Here is a 21,239-nt window from a genome sequence, read left to right on the forward strand (position 1 = left end):
TGTATAGGGTTCTCTTCCTATGTTGTAAAGCTATCCTCCCACTACCTACAGTCACATCAATGCTCATTCTCAACACACAGTTAAACTCTGCACTACAGCTGTATTTCACCATTCTGAAATGCTACATAAATACTACATAATTAAAACAGCTAAAGCTTTTCCTGACAGTTTTCTTGCATTCAAATATACATGCTCATTCTTCCAAGTATGAAGCATCATCACTACTTGGAAGAAGCCTGCTCCTTGTACTGAATAGAACTGCTTAGCTGATTTATAGGGCATTTCTGTAACTGCTTCTGGGCATAAAGCAAGCAGTTTTTGTTTGTTGGCTTGGTTACTGGAGGGGTTTTTTTGCTTTTTTCAGTGAAGAGTGACAACTGTCAGAAGTATCCATTAGCACAGAATTTGTCCAAGAAAAATTCTGTCATATTGCTGTTATTACAGGAAAGACAAGAAAAGTAATCTCAGACAAGGACATATGACTTGGCAGACGTGAAACAGAGATATCAGCCTCAAATTCCAAGAACAAACTTAACTGCTGCCAGCAAGCTGACAGCTACAGTTCATGTGCATCTGCTGTTTCCCAGAACTGCACTTTGCAGAAGCGTGAAGTTAGACACTTCACAATTCTATCAAGTTGAGACATTAAAGAAAAAAACTCAGCACTCTGAACCCATATTAAAAAAAAAAAAGAAAACAAACTTTAATATGTTTTTCTCCAAGATCTAATATACAAATGCAACGGTAATAATGTACTCTTCTTTTGTAAGCTTGGATGAAATATATTGAAGTCCACTTTTTGCATGTTATGTAAAAAATCATCTAAAGCAACCTAGAAAAGAAGAAAAAAAGCTTAATCCATATGGTGCATACAAATAATTGGGCATTAAGTTTAAAAAAACAATACATGAAAACAAATGAGAAACTGCAAAAAGGCTTGACAGTTTGTGTTATTAAGTGGTAGCGTAACCATCACATTCCAAGCATATAAAAAAATCAGGTTTTGTGAAGAGAAGCATTACCTTTTACTAGACCAAACAGCAAATTATAAAAATAGACAAGATTTGGGGCTCTTGCATCAGAATGGCAGTCTGTGAATATACAGACATCTTGGGTGAAATGATGTAGTTAAAGGAGAAGGATTAAAAGTGTTGATCAAAACTGTAAGGTTCCAGAGTCAGGTACACATTATGATTGATCTTTGTGAATTTTAGGTATTACATCCTCCCAAAACAGACACATGAAGCAGGAGTTAACCATGCTTAATTTGTTACTCTTCACAAACATTAGCAGAGGAATGAGTCCATCACTTAAAGAGTGCATGATATCACACCCACCGTACAGAAAAAAGCAGGATACGCCTTCGCGGGAACTTTCTTACTGAAAGATCTAGCCTAAAAGTAAATGGGGTAAGGTGTGGGGGGGAAACAAAACAAAAACAAACGTACTTATCAGAAGAATTTAACATTTCAGATTAAACATCAAGTACTATGTAGAATGGTTAGAGGCAACAAACTGTTTTATGAGCTTCATCCCTTTTTATTTTGACATCCTGAATGTGTAACTTTTCCTTATGTGCAAGCCAGCACCATCCCTCACTGTGTACAAAAGCAGTTACACAGTAAGTATGTAATACTGGGAGAGGCCTGCTAAAATATTTACGTGGTTTGACAGACTTAAAGATTACATATTATAAATCATGTAAATTAGCATCCCTTGTTCCAACAAAGTCCCAAGTTGCATCTGGTTTAATAAACAATTTAACCTTTCCCCCACCCCACAACCCAAATAACTCTCTGCATGCCAATAGACAGAAATTATGGAAGACCAGAAATGCACTTCTCTCAGTGCATCTTTTTGGTCCAATGTTGCCATCAGCCCCAGGAGCCCAGTTGTAAATGCTCCCATTGCATTTCTGGGACTTCAAAATTGTCTCAGTTCCTCAGTATTTACATATCACACCTAAAGCAAGGCTGAATCAAATCTACAATTTAAACTCGTGTTCAGCTCAGGTTCCTCTAACAGAGCTGAAGCAAGTCTTCCCGTAATGTTTATTTATAAACACAAAATCCCTCCTTGTTTTGCCTTTTCTTACAGGTTAAAACAAACCAACCCTTTACAAATACTGACAAGAGTGTATAAGTTTCTGATAGTTTTTCACAAATTTTTCCAGGCAACTGAGAAAAATCAGCCTGAAACTTTGGAAGGAAAAAATACTTAATCTTTTAGAAGGCAAATTATTTTAACACTTTTTGTATGTCTATCTCTAAAAAAGAAAAATATTCTTCCCTGATCTAACATCTTGTCTTACTATTATTAATTGCGAGATGAAAAAAAAAAGTAGTCTTGCTTGACCTTCTTAACCCAGAATGGGTTGCACGTCATTCAGAAAGCATGTTATCTTCCTTGGTAAATTGAGCCCATAATGATGTAGCATAACTGAGATAAATGCAAAAAGCCAAAAGGACACTCTCTTTTAACAAAGGGTGCTTAAGAGGAAGGAGGAGAACATGTAAATGTATTCACAGGCTTTCAAAGGGGGTCTGTGGGACTGACAGAATGTTTATTATATCTTTGTATTCTAATAAAACACAGAACTCCTAAGGAAAACTACAATCTTCATTATCTTATTTTGCCCTCTGCTGGTCATCAGTCCCTGACCACACTCCAGAAATTTTTCTGCCAAGATTAAGGGCCACATTACTACAATATGCTTCCTATAATATTGCTGAGACTCAATTCTGCATTTTAGGATTATATGTCTTCTGGTTGTGAAATGGGGCTGGTAACCATTGTCCTCATCCTCTAAAATATGTGGTTTGTGTAACAAATGCTGAGATTGTCGAAACCTGTCTTCAGGTTTAAACTTTACCCTACTCTCTAATTCCAACTAAAACAAAGCATAAGTGGCTCAAAAGACCCTCAGGGAAAACAAGATGGTGATTTTATACAGGAGGACAGATGCATTTAAAGGCACCAGCCCACTACATTCACCTTAAGTCTTGAAATACCCAGCAAACCTTGCCAGCTAAAGCCCATTTCAGCCATTAGGGGAGAAAGTACCTTTGTCCTTGCATTAACAAAGATCATCTGATTATTAAGGAGGCAAATATCCTGTTACTGCTGCCAATTATAGCCAGTTCAAGTGCTTTGAACCCTCTATAGAGATCCTGCACTGTCAACTATTCTTCACTGATGATGATGGAGCAAGTATTCAAAGAGGAATTTTTTAAATTTTAATTAAGGTGATATAACCCATCCATTAACAGAAAAAGGGGAGAGGGTGCCAAGACAAACATTCAGTTGAATGAAATGCTAATGCTGCCCTAATCTGGTTTCCTCCTGTTTATACTTTTCTGTATAGTCTCCAATTACATGATCACATTGCATATTTTCCTCAGGACCCTCCCAGTGTATAACATGGGCAGGGCTCTAGGAATGCAGTGGGAAGAAAGGAGGCCTGTTCTCTTCAGAAGCTGGTAGGCATTCTGGAAGTGAGGGGACCAAGGCAGTATGAATTATCAAATTATCTGAAAAGTTCTGAAGAACTGAATTCTCTTCCTGCTTCTGTCCCAAAGTATCCATACAATACCAGGAACCAAATTTTAAACATGTAGACCATAAATACACATTACTCATTTCCATTTCTCCCATCCCTGATATGAGGCATTTCAGACCAGGCACTTGGCATTTTTGTAAGCCACAACTGCAACCAAAGTCAATGGGTTTTAAATGCTGTGCATTATGGGATAACGGGTGGAGAATAAAAGAAGAAAAATCAAAATATTTCAGCTTGAACAAAGATAGTGGACAGTTTTGATGTTGCATTTTCTTTGTCTCTGTTCCCTACTTCTAAATGGAATAAACAGTTTTCCTGGGCATGTAACCACAAAAACTGAGACATCAGAAGAAACAGTGTGAACAGGAATGCGTTCATGCAAATTAGAATTAGTCTATAAAAAATAAAGCTCAAGGCTACATAAAATCATAGAATGGTTTGGGTTGGAAGGGATGATCTGGTTCAAACCCCCACTGCCATGGGCAGGGACACCTCCCACTATAGACCAGGTTGCTGAAATCCTCATCCAAACTGGCCTTGAGCACTTCCAGGGATGAGGCATCCACAGCTTCTCTGGGCAGCCTGTGCCAGTGCCTCACCACCCTCACATTAAAGAATTTCTTCCTAGTATCTAATCTAAACCTGCCCTCTTTCAGTTTAAAGCCACTCCCCCTTGTCCTACATGCCCCTGTAAAAAGTCCCTCTCTGGCTCTCTTGTAGGACCCTGGAGGTACTGGAGAGCTGTTATAATATATACATACTATTAACATAAAATAAAAACATTAATCAATTAACTAACATCTGACTGAACAAACCAGAGATCTCTCATTTTACCTTCAGAAAAGGGCTCTCCTATTTCTACTGCAAAAAAATCCTGTGATCACAGGTAATGCTGTAATTGAGGATTATATCAATGGTGCAAATGCAGAGATAAATCTGGCATTTCTTTACTCTGAAATGGTATCTTTCCAGACTACCTTGACTGGAAGCACTGAGGGCAATACTTAAAGTATACACAGACATGTACTGGTAGACATAAGCAGCTCTTTACAGTGCTTCTTGCAAGTTTTGTTTTCCAGATGGAGGCAGACCAAGCATTGCTGATGAAACATTCTTTTGCTTTTGTACTATGCACCAACAAGCAATTCAGAGTGTAGCTAAAATAAAAACATGAAAGAAAAAATAGAGTAGAACTCTGCAGTCCTTCAGGGCTCATAATTCACTGTTCCAAGCAAATAAAGTCTTTCATAATTCACTTGGCTGTATGCCAGAAAAGATATAAACAGAAAGCACTTTTCCCAACTTAATTCTGGGCATGGCTGGTCATGCTAGGGAATGAATCCCCTCTCCCACACACACCAACCAGCAGTTAAAGGCAACATGCTCTGTTTTCCTGGCAGCCATTCCACCGTGCTGCGAAATACCATATGCAGAGGTGCTTTCTATGGTGCTGATCCCATGCTGGCACATAGCTGCATTTAGGAAAGTCTGCTTGAAGTTTCTCTTCCAGTAATAAGTCTCTTAGGCAGCATTTATATATAACAAATTGGACCTGGCTGCGAGTAAACTGCCTCCTGTACATAAAGATAAGTATAATATTCATAAAGAAGTAGTAATATTTAAAGGTTGGGGTTTTTTTAATTTAAACTCCCAAAATAATTAAAGGCAAAATATTAGAAATTAAGTATGCAGTTTTAAGTCATCTAACAACAAATGCGTAAGAAGACTAGCATCAGTTATGTTTATTTAAATAAATAAAAGGAAAGGAATCTTACATGTTCTAGATGAATATGGGCCTGGCTGGCAATGTCATAAATTACATCTCTCACATTCTTCTCTTGCTTGCCCCTTATGAAATCCTCTTGTGAAACTCCATGCTAGACATAGGAAGGAAAAACAAAATCAAAAAGAGAAAAAAAACACCATAAATATCAATTTTCCATTTTAACTTCTCGAAAATATGTTCCAGCAACCAAACTAAGGACAAAATACTAAAACAGCCTAAATGTTTTACTACTGCTCCCTCCTTTTTTAATTCCTTTTTTTTTTTTTGGTCAATCGCTTAAAAAAAAATTCAAGAAATCACAGAGAACAGTTGGTACAGATTCTTTCTGCATGATTTTGCTCCCTAAATCTTTGTGGTCAGTAAGACAACCAAGTTAGATTTTAAAGTTTGGGGAATTTAGATCAGTTTAGTTACCCAATTTTTAAAACCATGAACCAAGAATAGATATTAAGCAGAAGCAAGCCAGTAACAGCTAACACAAGAAGCCACGCTGGCTTTTGAAATCTTGGGATTGGTGTGCACCACCAGGCTTGCAAAAAAAACCCCAACCAACCAACAAACCCATCCTCAAAAACCAAACAGCAAAAAAACAGATCCACTGGAAAACCACCCCTCCAAACGTCAAAAGAAACCAACCCCAACCTTATTCTTTTACTACAGATACCAATGGGAGACACAATATGGCATATTCAGAATTGCACCAGCTGCCTGTCCCTCTCAACAACAGCGAGGCATGTGAAAGCTGTATAAATGTAGGCTGGTGGGCTTCACAGGAGGTAGAGGCTCCAGGAGAACTCTGCAATACTTGCCAGCAGCTGAAATGCTTACAGGATGCTCAGTCTTCACGGAAGGGATGCAAGCTTTTTTTCGTTTCACTGCAAAACACCTTCCATGGCAAGGAATGACTGTGAATTTTCAGGCTATGTTTGAAAAGCTGAAAATTTGGAAGGCCTCCCATACCATGCAGTCCCAGAAGGGCTGCAAGCAGGGTGCAGCTCCTTTTTGCAGTCTTATAACCCTGACCTATATTAGCATCTACATTTTTTGCAACTACCTACATTACTAAACTTCAAATCAAAACTTTTAATTGTATTGAGACTATATTCAGAAAATACTAACACAACTGCCTTAGTCATCACTATAATTGCAAAAATTTTGGTTAAATAGAAAAAGAACAGCATTAACATTTAGAAATAAAGACTGGAAATGAAGGAATTACAGTTGAGATGCTGCAGATTGAGCCACAGAACATTAATGAAAAATTCTGAGCTTTAATCCCATCCTACTTAAGTTGCACGATCTGTTAAATTCCAATGCAAATTAGGTGTATAGTTTAAATTGGAGGACTATACCATCTCCTACAGCAATGTATGGAATGTATGCCTATAGCTGTCAAATATGGAACAAAAAAAGCCAAAACCCACCAGCACATTTATGAAAAGGTAACAGAGAAATTGTAAGAAGATTGTTCAGAAAAAAATTTTCTCACAGTGCTTCCTTTATGGTCATAGGAAAATTAAAATAAAAACCAAAAAAAACCAAAAAAAAAAAACCAAAAAAAAAAAAAAAAAAAAAAAAAAAAAAAAAAAAAAAAGAAAAAACCCACATCCAACCCCAAATCACAAAACCGAGGCCCCATTACGTAGTTGCATTTTTATACATTAATGGAAAAATTCCTGAAAATCAAAATATTACATTTAATAAAAACAAACAAATAAAACAAACAACCCCCTCCAAAAAACAAACACACAAAACACAAAACCAAACAAACAAAAACCCAAAAAGAAACCCTAGAGTTTCTTGAAGGTCACTCCTCTCACCTCCCAAAGGATACAAAACCATGACAATGGCATATTACTAGGCCACAGCAGAAAGTTAAATTAAAGAAAAAAAATCCTGTTTCTTTCTGGCAGAATAAATCATGATCTCATATCTAGCACTGAGAAACACAGTTAGAAGAAACATTATACTGTTCAATTCCAGACAAATTGCTTCTCTTACCAACATACAAATGTCCATGGGAAGAAAGACCTTTTGTCTTGTACTGTGATACGGAGTTGCTCTTAAACAGGTAACTATGCCTTGTGCTTTCCCAATGTGACTGGCTGCATGGTCAGCATGGATGTCCCTCACACCTAAAATTGCAGAAATAGTATGTTTAGAAACACGCAGTCAGACCTTTTGAGGAGTATGGTCTTCCCTGATGTGTATCACAGTCATACTTTAGGAAAGCTAAGTGCATTGGTCCATGACAGAACATTCTGTGCATAAATTGCCTTGCGATCTCATCTCAGAGGTGCAAAGCAGCAGGAGAAGTCATTGATTTCCACATTCAGGAGTAAGATGCCTATTATTTTGTTGCAGTGTCTGCAAAAGGTATACTTAGCAGAGCAGCACCTATTCAGATAGAACACATCAGTACACAAACTCGTTTTCATTTATATGTCCTCTCCCAGGATAACAGTAACCCAAGAACTGCTTTTCCTGCCAAAAAAAGTCATTCAAGTGTGAGATTCCTGACAAGCATTAATCCTTACAATGTGGTTTCATGATTAACTGCAGCTGATTCATCATGGTAGTGAAGACATAGAGAATGATCCTACACTTCACCCCCCAAACCCATATTTCTGCCCCCTCCCTTGTGCTGTTTCTGACAATGAGGAAAACTGAATCAGATCAGCAAAACAACAGAAAAGTAACTTTAGTTACTGCACAGTCACACAACTGTGAGAACTGAAAAAGGGATCATAAAGCTGTAATGTTTTCACAGGACTGACCCAGGATAAAATGAAACTTAAAGGAAAATTGAAATTAAACCTTATAAAAGCTCTAGCAGAAGCAGCATTCCATGAAGAAAGAAATGAGGATACAGGAATGACAGTCAATGAGCCTAACTAACTTCTGAAGATTGTACCAGGCATACCAGCTTCCCAGCAGAAGCCTGTCTGGGCCTTCAATGGGTCTCAAAAGCCTCTGCAAAACAGTGGCTATAAATTAACTACACAGAAAGGAAAGTATGTCTTGGAGGAATCAATGGATATAACTTACTGATACTGACTGGGCAGCTCAGGATTTACATATAACTAGGAATTTGGGGGGAAAAAAAAGCTCAGAGTTAGCAGTGACTCATGCTCAACCTGGGAATATATCCCAAAAGTGACATTCTTAAAAGGTTTAACAGAATTATTTAGTAGTATCAAACTCCTAATTACTGAGGCAATTAATCAGAGAGCACAACCATTGATATTTTTAAATGACAGGAGCTGAGAGGAGGTACGAGGACTTTGGCTGACACAATTACCAGTCAAAATGAGAGATAACCTGAAATCAGTAAGAATAAAACAGCACTAGTACTGGGAGAGATACACACACAGTGGAGACTGGTTAGAAAAAATTACAGAAGTTAACTGTTTAATATGCAGTGAAGGAGACTTTTGCTTAGATACTTTATTACATTCATATATTTAAGAGAAGTGACACATGACAATAGAACACCTAGAATATCCAGAGCCTCCATACCCATTTTCAAAAACAGATTTATCTATTTGTACCAGGAGTGACCCAAGCATGACTGAACTTATTCAGGATCAAAAACATTCCTCAGAATGAAAGATTTTGACATTTCTCATACTCCTACATTTCTTCAATCAGAGGTTCAGAAAGACATTTGCAACATTTCACTGATTTCCTACTGAGGAAGCAAACATTACATGTTAAGTTCCTCATTTCTTCCAAAGAATAAGGTGCTCACCATATCTCTTTTTAATTCTTTTAATTTAATTTTTATTAAGTCTTTTAGCCTCAGTATTGGCCTTCCATCAGACCACTCTGATAGACAAGAAGAAAATATTGCTACTACAATACTAAATACTACTAAATAACAATTTTTTCCACCTTTTTTCTACATCTGAGCTTATACAGGGAATACTTCCATAGTGCAACAGACACCTAAAAGAAAATTACCCTTTCCTTCACTACAGATGAACAGTTCTTTCCCAATCTGTAACTCTTATATTAGACATGAAACTAGCTCTTGACCACAAGGATCATCTTTGTTGCATTTTTTCTAGCTATTCAACTATTGATAGTTAACCTACTTCTAAGAGGATTCACACCCAAATTTAAAACATCACCAAGGGAAGCTTATAGGTTGGGAAGTTGGCTGTTTCAAGATAATCAGTGTACATCACTGCAATACAGAACAACAGCTGCAGAATATCTACAACACCTTGTGTTCTGTAGGACAATCTAAATATAGTGAAGAGTTGAATTTACCACACATAAGAGCAAGAAGAGACAAAACAAAGCAACAAAGAATGGAGGAGTAGGAAACTGCATTTCAATGAGCTCTGCACTGAGCAGCTTCCAAGGAAAGCATAGGTCCAGGACAGCTGTAGTACGATTCCACATTCAAAAGATATATGAAGTATTACCTAAGGCAACTTCTATGAAAGTAAACTCCAGTGGGAAAAGAATGGGCTTTTTGAAACATCAACAAATATTGTACCTGCACTAATGAGTCAACAACAAAACATAAAAAAGGGCAAAACACCTACCCAGCATTTCCAAGGTGAGGTACAAGAGAGCACTCTGAGTGTTCTCAGCATACGTTTCGAGCTCCTGGATGTTACGGTATGCCCTATCATCCAAATTCTTCTCCTGTAATATAAACACAGAACTTCAGTAAAACATAACTGCTATTTACACAAGTTTATTACTACGGTCATGTCAACCTAATTCAAAACAAAAAAACCTAACAAAACAAAAAAAGGACAAAAATTGAGAGACAGAAAAGTAGAAACTCGGATAGAAGCAATCGTTAAAGCTTATAGCAAGTCTAACATAACCAACTACATGCAACTGCAGCCATGTCTGCTTACTCGAGCAGATATAACTTTCTGCAGTAATATGAAATCAGAATTCTTCATTAAAAAAAGATACAGCCAAAACAAAACATCGTATGGTATTCTTACACCGTGAGGTTTTCAATTATAATAGTTATTTTGCAACTGAAGCACAGAGAAATTTGGATAAATATGAATGTATGGTTTAAAACATGCATAAAATCTATCAAATACACACGAGTTTCAAAGTCATACGCAAATCATTGACTCAGAACCATGGAATGGTTTGGGCTGAAAGGAACCATCTAACTCCAACTCCCCTGCCATGGGCAGGGACACCTTCTAATAGAGCAGGCTGCAGAGAGTCCCATCCAACCTGGCCTTGAACACTTCATGGACAGTCCACAAACTCTCTAGGCAACCTGTTCCATTGCCTCACCACCCTCATAGTAAGGAATTTCTTCCTAAGATCTAATCTAAACCTACCTTTCTTCAGCTTAAGGCCATTCCCTCTTGTCCTATCACTACATGCCCTTGTGAAAAGTCCCTCTGCAGCCTCTTGTAGCCCCCTTCAGGAGGGTGCTATAAGGTGCTGTCCCCCAGAGCCTTCTCTTCTAAGGGACCAACAGCCTCAAATTTCTCAGCCTGTCTGCATAGGCAAGGTGTTCCAGCCCCCAGATCAACTTAGGGCCTCTAATAAATAATACAGCCAAAAATAATAAAATACACCCAAATAATGTAGTAACTAATAAAATACATCAAAAAATATAACATCCTCCAGCATTCTTCCTGTCCTAGCTGTTTCTGTGGTTAAAACATACTAGTCATAGGATTAAGAACCAGTTTTAAGATTAATAAACTCTGAAGTCTTTCATAGCAATGACACTCTGCAAGTAACTGACCATCAATTTTCTCAATGTATAACTTCATGAGACACTAACTTTAGCAATAAAAATAGTTTAAGAAATTCCTCCCCCCCGCTTTTCATTCTTGCCCTTGTGTCAGAGCTGGTAGCAGCATCACTGTACCAGTGAAATTCTTCCTCATTTTTTCCCAGAAAAGGGTGGATATTTTAAACTTCATGTGATTTGAATGCTCCAGTTTACAACATTGCTTAGGAAGAACTCCATAGCCATGATAAGAAGCAGAAAAGTGTGGCAGAAAGGTTCAGACAAGTCATTTAATTTTTGAGATCCTACATCTATGTGGACTCACAAACTACACCTATTTTAAAGCAAAAATAAACAAAGGATTCTATTAGCCATTCTGGCCAGAAAAGAGCAGAAACTATGAAGAGTGGCATCAAGGGAGAATTAAAAAGAAATATAGCAGTATTATTTTTAAAGAGAAATACTGCTGTCTGGAAAAGATGAATTATATAAGCTTTTGTTCTACACATAAGCACAAATAAGGAAAAGAAAAGCCAAATATGACTAAAACTAGAATCAGACTCTGAATGGTAAATACTTACTCTTTCATCAATGATCTTCATGAACCACATTTTAGTCAAATTATGCCTCTTGACAGCCTGAAAATTATCAAATAAAACCTCCATGTTAATGTATACAAAGTGATGGTAATACTGCATTCTGAAGGCTGAAATATATTTTAGATATTTAATACAATAATACAGAGATTCAAATACAGAAATTTTCAAATGACATTTACTGCAAGTTGCTGCACACAAAAATGAAATACTGGACATCAAGCCAGCTAACTAAAAGCTTTTCTTTAAAAATGTTTTTGCAAGTAATTTATTCTTGGAGTCATACGTTCCCACAAAATATTTGCAGATAACTATGTTCACTTTCCAAAAAGAACACAGTTTCCTCCAGAGTCAAGCAATAAAAAACATTTCCCCTATACATTTTCAAGAAAACATCAGTACAACATACTGATACAAACTGTAAAGACAGCAACCTAACAAATTATTATACTGAATATTCTGGGTTTGTTTAAAATGTATCCCACAGCATCTCATATTCATACATTCTTTTGGCTTTTAGCTTGTACTTAACTTCCTTCCTGTACCACTTCATTCTATCAACTTACCTTCAATCCTCTTAATTACACACATTGAATTTTCCAGAACACATTGTCAGAAAGGCTACATTCACACATATAAACATTTACAAACAAGATTTGTGGAGCAGATTTCTCACCATTTAGCTTAATAGCTCATTTTCAGTTTCTTCTTTACATCCATCATATTAGTAAATATTTTTTCAAGGTTTGACAAGACCAGATCTTGTTGATTCAACAAATTCTGCTTGAGACAGTACTCCGTATGTGAAAAGACAAATTTTAAGTTATAACTACAAATGTCAGGTTTGATTCTCACTTGTTCACCTCGAGTATCATTTTGTAAACTAAATCCTTTAAACAGTCACAGGTCAAGACTTAAAGCTCCAAAATGAATTCTGCTAAATTATGCAATTTGAACATTACATCCATTTTAAGCTACCTTCATTCAAACACACAGGTCCTCACTTCTCAAGCTTCAAAAACTGGCTTCTTCTACCAGAAACGAATGGAGAATTAGGCCTCACTCTTCATGTGTTCAAAATGGACAAGTAGGAACAATTTATACAGCCACTGTATAAATTTATATTAAAGTCACCAAGAAATGAGCTATTAATAATTCAAGAAATACTATTAAAGGCTATTTATCTACTTTACTAGTGCATAAAACTTTAGGAATCCAAATGTGAGTATCCTGGGATATACAAAACTTCAGGAACACATTTAGCATGATAAATTAGAATTTATTCTGGAAAATCAAATTGTCCTCATATAAACTCAAAAGCAAAAAAAGAGTACACATTGATTATGTTGTGCAAAGACATGCTAATTCTATTAACAGTTCTGCAATACTTGTGAGTTCAGGTGTCTTTCCAAATGCTTCTTTCTAAGAATTGCAATGACATTCCTGGACATTTGTGAAGCCATGATCTTCAAATAGGTCATCCTTGGGGTATTTGCCAAAGTACAGAAATAAAAATCACATCTTGACTGAAAAGTTCACCAGGTAAGGTTGAATTGTCAGTTCATTCCAGTGCTCTGCAGTGCTCAGAGCTTTCAGAGCTCCTAGAAATACCTTCTGAATTATTTTCCAACATCTTATTTCGCAACCAGTTCTGTTTGGATTGTATTATATTGGTCTTCCTCTAGAGAAATCACACATGAGGTGAAATCTTACTAGAGAGATAGGCAATCCTTTCTTCCACTTCAAAATCAATTTTCTGTTTTGTGAGAAAGGAGCATGACTGGGCCCTAGCTGCTGGGAAGGGTTGCAATTGGTATTCCAGTATCTGAATGATTTATATCTGAATGCTGTACTGGTTTTGGCTGGGATAGAGTTAATTTTCTTCACAGTGGCTTTTATGGGGCTGTGTTCTGGATTTGTGCTGGAAAAGGTGTTGCTAAGAACTGCTGCTATAGTTACTGCTGACCAGTGATTACACAGTGTCAAGGCATTTTCTGCTGCTCACACCATCCCACCAGGGAGGAGGCTGGGAGTGCACAAGGAGTTGGGAGGGGACACAGTCAGGACAGCTGACCTCAGCTGACCAAAGACATATTCTAGACCATTTGGCATCCAGCTCAGCAGTAAAGTAAGGGGGAGGTTGGCAGGAGGGAGAGGGCACCTCTGCTAAGAGGCTGGCTGGGCTTTGACGCAGACACCCCACACTGACACACATATAAGCAGCCTGAAAATAAAAGCGGTTGAAAGAAAAGATACAATAGTATCCACAACTAACTTGTACCTGACCTGCTCAATCAGACAACTAAATGAGAGGATATCTTCAGAAGCAAAAATAAGTTAGGCTACACTAAAGTTGCTCCTTAGAAAGGTGAAAAAAGCATTTTGGGAGAAAACCATCTTGTACCTGGGAAGTTTGCCATTTGTTGGAAGAGTGACAGAGAGAAGGAAATAAAAAGCAAAAGCACAGACAGATTGACATGGTAAACAAGTGCTCTGCACTTTAAAATCTGCATTAAAGTATAATGCTAAGTACATCTTCAACTCCCATAATCCCATAAAAAGGCTCACAACATTTGCCAGTCTTCATTCTAACTGTACGAACACTTTGCTGTAGCTAAAGCACATGATTTATCTGAGCTGGAGACACCTAGGAAAAGCTCTGGTCTTCCCTAGAAGTGACTGTAACATTTTATTTCCTGGCATTACCTATGTTTTCTCTTAGTTAAACAAAGTGTATCTCAGTTTAAATCTCAATTTTAATCTAAACATGAGTGTTGACAGACAGGAACAAATGCTCACTTGTGCTTTATGTCACATTTGAAGGAGGAAGAGTCAGGGAGAGGCCAAGGTTCTTTGTAAAGGACTAATTTTTGTGGTCTCGGAGGTGCAGCAGAGTTGCATCCATCCCTGAAAGTGTTCAAGGCCAGGTTGGATGGGACGTTGAGCAACCTGGTCTAGTGGAAGGTGTCCCTGTCCATGGCAGGGGCACTGGAACTAGATGATCTACAAGGTCCTTTCTAACCCAGGCCGTTTCATGAAGCTGAGTGAAATCAAAACTGCAACAAGAGAAATGCTCTAATCCTGCAGAAACTGCATTGTTCTAACCCAGAGTTACAGTGAGTGTCCTGCTTTTCCCAGGATTTTAACAGGAACAATGCAGATGAATATTTGGACAAAGACTCCACATTTCACTGCCTGTTTTTCAGCAGGTCCACAAACCTAACTACCTATGGATCTATGTCAACTGTATTCAGCTACTGAGGTTTAGACAAACTGCAGCTTTTCCTGTCCAGGAACTCAGAGATCTTTAGTTTAAATCCAGGTCTGATCTTATAGAGTAAGAGTAGCTGTTCTCTTGGAGCACTTGTGGACTTGCTGCTCCAAACACTTGCTGTGGCCCGTGGCCCTAAGATGCCAAGTTAACAACATATGGAATTTCTATCCCTGAAAAAATTCAAAATTCACCTCAATGTGACCCTGATAACCTGATCTAACTTTGATGTTAGATCATCTCTGAATGGCAAGCTGGACTAGATGACAACCTACCAATGAAATCATTGTGGTTTTACATCACCATCAAGAGGATTTACACTGCCATTTACACTGCCTTCAGACCTTCAATCTCCCATTGAACATATTAATGACAGTCCTAAGTAGAAACAGAAAAATTTGGAAGAAAGCCTCTGTTTCTTTGGCCATGGTCAGCAAAGGGATAGATATGTAGGAATACTTCATATGTGATGTTCTAGTCCCTGCAGAACTTGGGCATCTTGGTAAAAATAAAGTGCTAAGATCACAAGAACATCCTTGTCACTCAATGCACATAAAAAGATCTGTGCAATACATAAACAGAAGCCACCATGCAGCTTTTGATGTGAGGAGAAGACTGTATTAAGATTTTCCCTATTATCCAGTAACTGCATAAAGTCTTGGGCCTTTCCTCATACCTATTTGCTAGTTCACCTTCTGTGCTCAACTTTCTGTCTTTTTCTACAGCTGAATCTCTTCAGACGTAACTAGCACTGGCTTAGAAAAGTACACTTTTGCACTTCAACTATCAACTTATGGTTTACCACAATTTACTCAGCCCTTCACCTAAACAGAAGAGAAAAAAGCAGATGGTGCAGAGAAGTCTGACCTTTCAAGCAGGTCCCACATAAATATCCTCCTTCTCCAACTCAGCTCTTTGCTTGTAGGTAGCTTACACACAGAAACACAAACACAATTTACATTACCTGTTTTACATAAAATAATGCTGTTAACTATGTAACACAGCACACGCACAACACTGACATTATTTCCCATGGTAATACTAAAGTTAAGTGAATTTTAGGACAATAAAGGCATATTTTACCCTCCACAGTTCTGTAGCAACTGGCTGATGTGGTGGGTTATCGCAGTATATGTCTTCCACAGCTTCCCTCCAGAACTGCATCCGCATCAAACCCGTAGTCTTCTGAGTTATGGAGTCTTTAATCTGGAAAGGACACATCTGGAGTGAAACTCACAGTGTCTTTAAGACACTTGGTCTATCTATGCTGAAAAGAGACACAGGACATAGCCACACTCAGTAGGGAAAATGCTCAGTTTTCAATTGATGTTTATTCCCGATACAGCTTGTGAACACTACATAAACTAAAAAAGAAATCTTCCCCACAACCTGAACTTTGAAACCCATGGAGATTAAGTCTCGGGTGACCATCACCCTAGCCTTCTTCCCAGAAGGAAAGGAAGCAGTGGTGCCAGCAGTGCAGGACAGCACATCATGGGTTGCCAGAAGCACAGCCTACAGGAGCTGGTCAGGGGTTTAGCCTGGTCAGCTCATTTCCTGGATCACTCCTTTCTGGCAAGCTTTGCCAAGTTTCCTGGCTGCACTGGCAGTTTCTGGCCACCTAGCAAAGGGAAGAGACTGCAGCCACTCCTCTCCCACTACACTGACAGCAAACTTCCCTCCTTGCAGCATTTCCCTCACATTGCTTCTGCCAACAAAGACCTGGTCCTGGTTATCCAAGTTTTTGACAGACCTTCTACAGACAGGATTTAGCTGCACTTGACTGATTCAGTCACTGCATGTGAAGCCAGGATGTAGAAGCAATCACATAACAGTATCAAGGACCACTGCCTGTTATAATTGTTATAATTTAATTTTAATTTTAAAAAGCACGACAAAGAGGAAAGCGAGAAAATCTATACACATTAGCAAAATAATTGGGGGAGGCTGCCTACTTTCCATGGGCCATTCAAAACTAGAGGTTTGTATTGCACTAGTTATTCATTGCCCTTCACAATACAAAAAGTTAATCCTGGCAAAACACAACCTACTAGTGTAATTTAGAATATCAAAATTGTTATTTTACATTTCCAGAGTTCACAAATATATTTTAATACCTGCCTGAGCCAGTTCCACATTGAAGGCTCTCAAGGCAAAAGCAGAGGTTCGAGATTCCGCAGGCAACAGCAGAGAACACAGAAACCCTTCATAGTCACGCTTTCTATAAAAGGATGAAAAAATATATTTGTTACTTATAGCTCTATGTACATTGGGTGTGTTACTGCTTAGCACTGAACTCCTGAAAGAGTAGCAATAAGTTATAGTTCAAAACTTTGCAAAAGTAGCAGCTTTTAAGCTTAAAATAAGACAAACTCTAAGAGAGGGGAGGTTGTCTGAACTCTCAGTGCACCTCTGAAATCCAGATCTCAGATATCTGACTAAAGGCAGAAGAAAGGCTGTGGCAGAACTGCAAAAAGAATCCAGCTTGTCCGACCTCCAGATTTCTGTTCCAAACATGAAACCACATTTCTTTAAAAGATTGTGCTTTGGAGCTTGGCAGAAGAGTGCTCACTTAACCATTAAGTTTTTGTTTATATTGGCAATTATATTCAAAGCATAAAAACTGTGGGAGCTGGCAGTTTCGCTGCAGGCAACCCACTGTCACCCTGGAGTGACATGCCATCGTTTGGCCACGTGGGTGTGCCATGAAATTAAAAACAACACGGTGCACAGAATCACAGACTGCAAAATCAGACATTACTGCAGCTAATAAAATCACCTGGCCACTTCTGAAAAGCTAAACTGCTCGTTTTGAACAATGTTTTTGTGTACTTTCTGATAAGCCTAAAACCTGATTCTTTGTTAGAACAAGTCCAACAACTCCAAGTTCCACCTGGAAAGTGGAGAAACAGGTGTCAAGGAAAACACATTTGCTCATTTTCATGAAGTTTGCTGTTCTTCCATGTACTCATATTTCTTTGGAATATGAGCTTAAAATAGCAAAGCCAAACTAAAACCAAGGGCTATTAGGGTTGCTACTTTTAGCATCAAACAAAATGGAAGTGAGCTTTAACAGAGTTTCTTAACCCTACAGCAGCTGACAACAAACACTTAAGAGTTTTCACAATGGTTGTGAAACTTGTTTTAGAGCTTGATGCAAATTCACAAACATAAACAAAAAAATTTACATTTGTGAATTTTAGCAGGCTTTAAGGGTCATATTCGTATTAAAGAACAGATGCATCAAATTTCCCTCAATTAAGACAGTTTCTGAAAGTATTATCACCTCAAAACCTAGTATTTTTTTCAAGACTGATTGCAGTAATACCGAGTTTTTCCCACTCTATGCAGAGCTGCAAGGTTTACAGCCACATTTTCCCAGTTCCACTTTGCCTGAGTTGTTCAGGCAACACCTCTACTTTTAGAAAGAAACAGGTTACACAAAGTACACAGCAGTACAACAGAGAAATTTGTCTTCCCTAGAGTAATGGTGTTGACATGTTGGTTTTCAATTATTCCAAGCTTAAAAATGAAGTGTAGCAAATCTATTAAGCCACAGTGTGTAAAATAAAACTGATATTGCTGTAGATCACGTTCTGTCTCAACGTCCTTCATGTATTAGTGTAAGGAATGAAGAAAGAAGGCAATGACCTTAAGTCAGGTATTGAGTGTTTTTCGTAGTTTTTCTCTCACATAAGTATATTTTATGTATGAACACACACACAGAAGAAAAGCTGGCTATGACCATTATTGGACTTTCAGTATGATGAATTTCCTCCATGTTATGAAACTTCATAATACCATCAAGCCACATGGTTGTCTTCCAGAGCAGACATCGTAAGCAGCAAGAGACGGAAAACATACCTACTAGAGATACATATTTTTAACTAAATAGCTTTAAGCAACTTTTAAAAGAGTTGCTTGACATAAAAAGGAAAGCCCAAGAGAAAGGACATCTTGCATATTGCAAAAACTTGCACAAATGTATATCCTTAAAGCATAACTCAGTTGTTCTTCCTAGTGTGTGGGATAATCAAATTCAGGACTAGGGAATTGCTGATGCTTGCACAGCCACAGGTGTTTTATTTCTGTTTGAATAATAACTCCTTTCTCTTTTTTTTATAGTTTATTATTTCCATGCAATATATGAGCTACTGGGAACAGCAGCTTCAATTAAATGAAGCCAAAAGCGTAACCACCTTTCATTTTGCTATTTTGAATGGTCATGTATTTTTCTAATTAATCTTTTTATCATTTAACAAAAATGTATATTAAAAACGTTTTAATTCAACCATCTCAGCTTCTGTGCCTTCAAACCTAACTATTCTGTTCACAGTTGTTTGTTACTGAAAACATTTTACCTGTATACATTACCTTTATTTGTATATCAACTGCACAAACAACCTCTGGGCTCTTGAGCATCAGGTGAACAAATCCTGGGTAGAGTAACTAGGAAAAGAAAGCTATATTCTGAAGCTTTGTCAAGGAAACTGCAACCTGGCTGTGCGCTCTGCTGCATCTGTATAGATCTGCTGGTTTTTGCTGCACTGAACATTTAAGATTGTCCCATTTCTTCCCATTAGTTTTCCTACCTCAGGCATTACTGCTGACTATACACACCTTTCTGTCTTTTACAAGCATTAGTTTGGAAAAGATGATCCCGTTCCACTCTTTCTATACACACTTGGAAGCTGCCTCCCTGCTTTTGTCAACCATCTAGGACAACAGTATCCAAAGAGAAATTACTTAGGTCTTTAAAAAGAGACTTGTTAAACATTTTACTTTGAAAAGAACTGAACTTCTGTGGATTAGAAAACAGCCGAGGGGCTCTGCACGTTGTTTACAGCCCAGAAGCCCAGCAGGAAACATGGCTTGGCCTGGAAGTGCCTGAGCTGTACTCCTGCTCCTCTTGGAGCACTTTGGATTTGACAAAAAAATGTATGCATGCTTCTGGAACATAGCCTCCCTCCTGCATTCAGGACAGAGAAGGTACTGAGCTGCCTGTCCAGCTATCGGATGTCGTCTGCTTTTGCCCATTTTTCTAAGAAGCACTCCGGAAGCTTGGCTGTTTCCCAGCAGCCAAGAAAATCTGACAAAACCCATTATTTTTAAACATCCACTTCGGTGATTTCTCTCTCCAAAATCCCGAGGCAAAGAAACTGAAATATTCAAAATATCTGAAGAAATGCAGCAGTGAAGGGGCGGGGCCGTGTGTGGATTTCCGTGGGAGGCTTCCCAGGAAGGTCGTGGGAATCTCCTGGAGACATTCAAATGTCTCTCCGGGGACATTCAAAACCCACGTGGACGCGTTCCTGTGTAACCTGCCCTGGGTGACCCTGCCTTGGCAAGGGGCTGGACGAAACGCCTTCCAGAGGTCCGTTCCAACCCTATCGGTTCTGTGATCCTGTGTGCAGGGTAAATCATCCACGCAGGTGAAATATCCGCCTGCCTTCCACGCTCCCAACACGGCGCGGTCCCGCCGGCCCACCGGCGCCGGCCATAGGGACCGTTCTCGGGGCCAGGAGAGGCCAAGGGCGGCCTGGGGGAATCCCAGTCACCCTTTCAGGGAACTCGCCAGCTTCCCCATCGGGAGGGAAGCGCTGTCGAGCCCTCCGGGGACAGACTCGGAGCCTCCCCCTGCGGAGCGCGCACCGCCGCGCCTGCAGCCCCCGGGCCGCGGGCACTCACCGCACCAGCTCGGCGCAGTACTGCACCGCTCCTCCGGCCGCCGCCCGGCTCCGGCTCCAGTCCGCCGCCGCCCTCCCGCCGCCGAGCCCCGGCGGCCGCGCCAGGCGGTGGCGGAGGCCGATCCGGCCGCGCCGCAGCGCTGCCCCCGCCGCGCTGCCCGCCATGGCCATGGCCCCGCTCCGCCCCGCGCAGCGCAGGGGCCGCCGGCAGGTGGCACCCGCGGAGCCGCGGCCGGGGCGCTGCCGGAGCCCCGCGGCCCTTTGTGTGCTGCAAATGGCGCCCGGCAAAGAGCCGCCCACGCCTGTGTTTCCACAGGCTCCTTGGGAGAATTCCTCCGCTCCCTGGGAAATCGGGTACTCTGCTGGGGGCGGAGTAATTGGAAAGCGGACCGGCGGAAAAGGACCTGGAGGTGCTGGTTGACAGCCGACTGAAAATGAGCCAGCAGTGTGCCCGGGTGGCCAAGAAGACCTTTGGTATCCTGGCCTGTATCAGGAATAGTGTGGCCAGCAGGAACTAGGCAATGATTGTCCCCCTGTACTCAGCACTGCTGAGGCCCCACCTCGAGTGCTGTGTCCAGTTCTGGGCTGCTCCCTTACAGGAAGGAC

The 21,239-nt window shown here is 39.6% G+C and overlaps 1 protein-coding gene across 4 annotated transcripts; it reads right to left on the reverse strand.

Annotated features, from left to right (window-relative positions):
• Positions 1-624: 624 nt before the first annotated feature.
• NDUFAF6 (NADH:ubiquinone oxidoreductase complex assembly factor 6) lies at positions 625-20,725 on the reverse strand. Of its 4 annotated transcripts, XM_017837750.1 has the most exons (9): positions 20,635-20,725; positions 17,064-17,167; positions 16,030-16,152; positions 11,661-11,717; positions 9,902-10,004; positions 7,347-7,480; positions 5,335-5,436; positions 1,338-1,394; positions 625-832 (listed from the first exon to the last, which is right to left on the reverse strand). In XM_017837750.1, exons 2-9 carry the CDS (start codon positions 17,082-17,084, stop codon positions 704-706), a joined length of 726 nt encoding a protein of 241 aa, XP_017693239.1. In that variant the 5' UTR covers positions 17,085-17,167; positions 20,635-20,725; the 3' UTR covers positions 625-703. The 4 variants fall into 4 exon arrangements, with proteins under 4 accessions (XP_017693239.1, XP_017693242.1, XP_017693241.1 ...); XM_017837753.1 differs by lacking the exon at positions 16,030-16,152; XM_017837752.1 differs by lacking the exon at positions 1,338-1,394.
• Positions 20,726-21,239: the final 514 nt, after the last annotated feature.

The sequence above is a fragment of the Lepidothrix coronata genome, unplaced genomic scaffold, assembly GCF_001604755.1.
Source record: "Lepidothrix coronata isolate B3197 unplaced genomic scaffold, Lepidothrix_coronata-1.0 Scaffold309, whole genome shotgun sequence".
In the NCBI taxonomy this organism is placed as follows: domain Eukaryota; kingdom Metazoa; phylum Chordata; class Aves; order Passeriformes; family Pipridae; genus Lepidothrix; species Lepidothrix coronata.

Excerpts from the sequence above, each read along its gene's own strand:
- NDUFAF6 (XM_017837750.1), bottom strand. The coding sequence starts at position 17,084 with ATGTGGAACTGGCTCAGGCAG. Across the intron at positions 11,718-16,029 it reads TTGCTACAGAACTGTGGAGG|GCTGTCAAGAGGCATAATTT; the intron begins GTAAAATATGCC and ends GATAATTTTCAG. Across the intron at positions 7,481-9,901 it reads CCTCACCTTGGAAATGCTGG|GTGTGAGGGACATCCATGCT; the intron begins GTAGGTGTTTTG and ends CTGCAATTTTAG.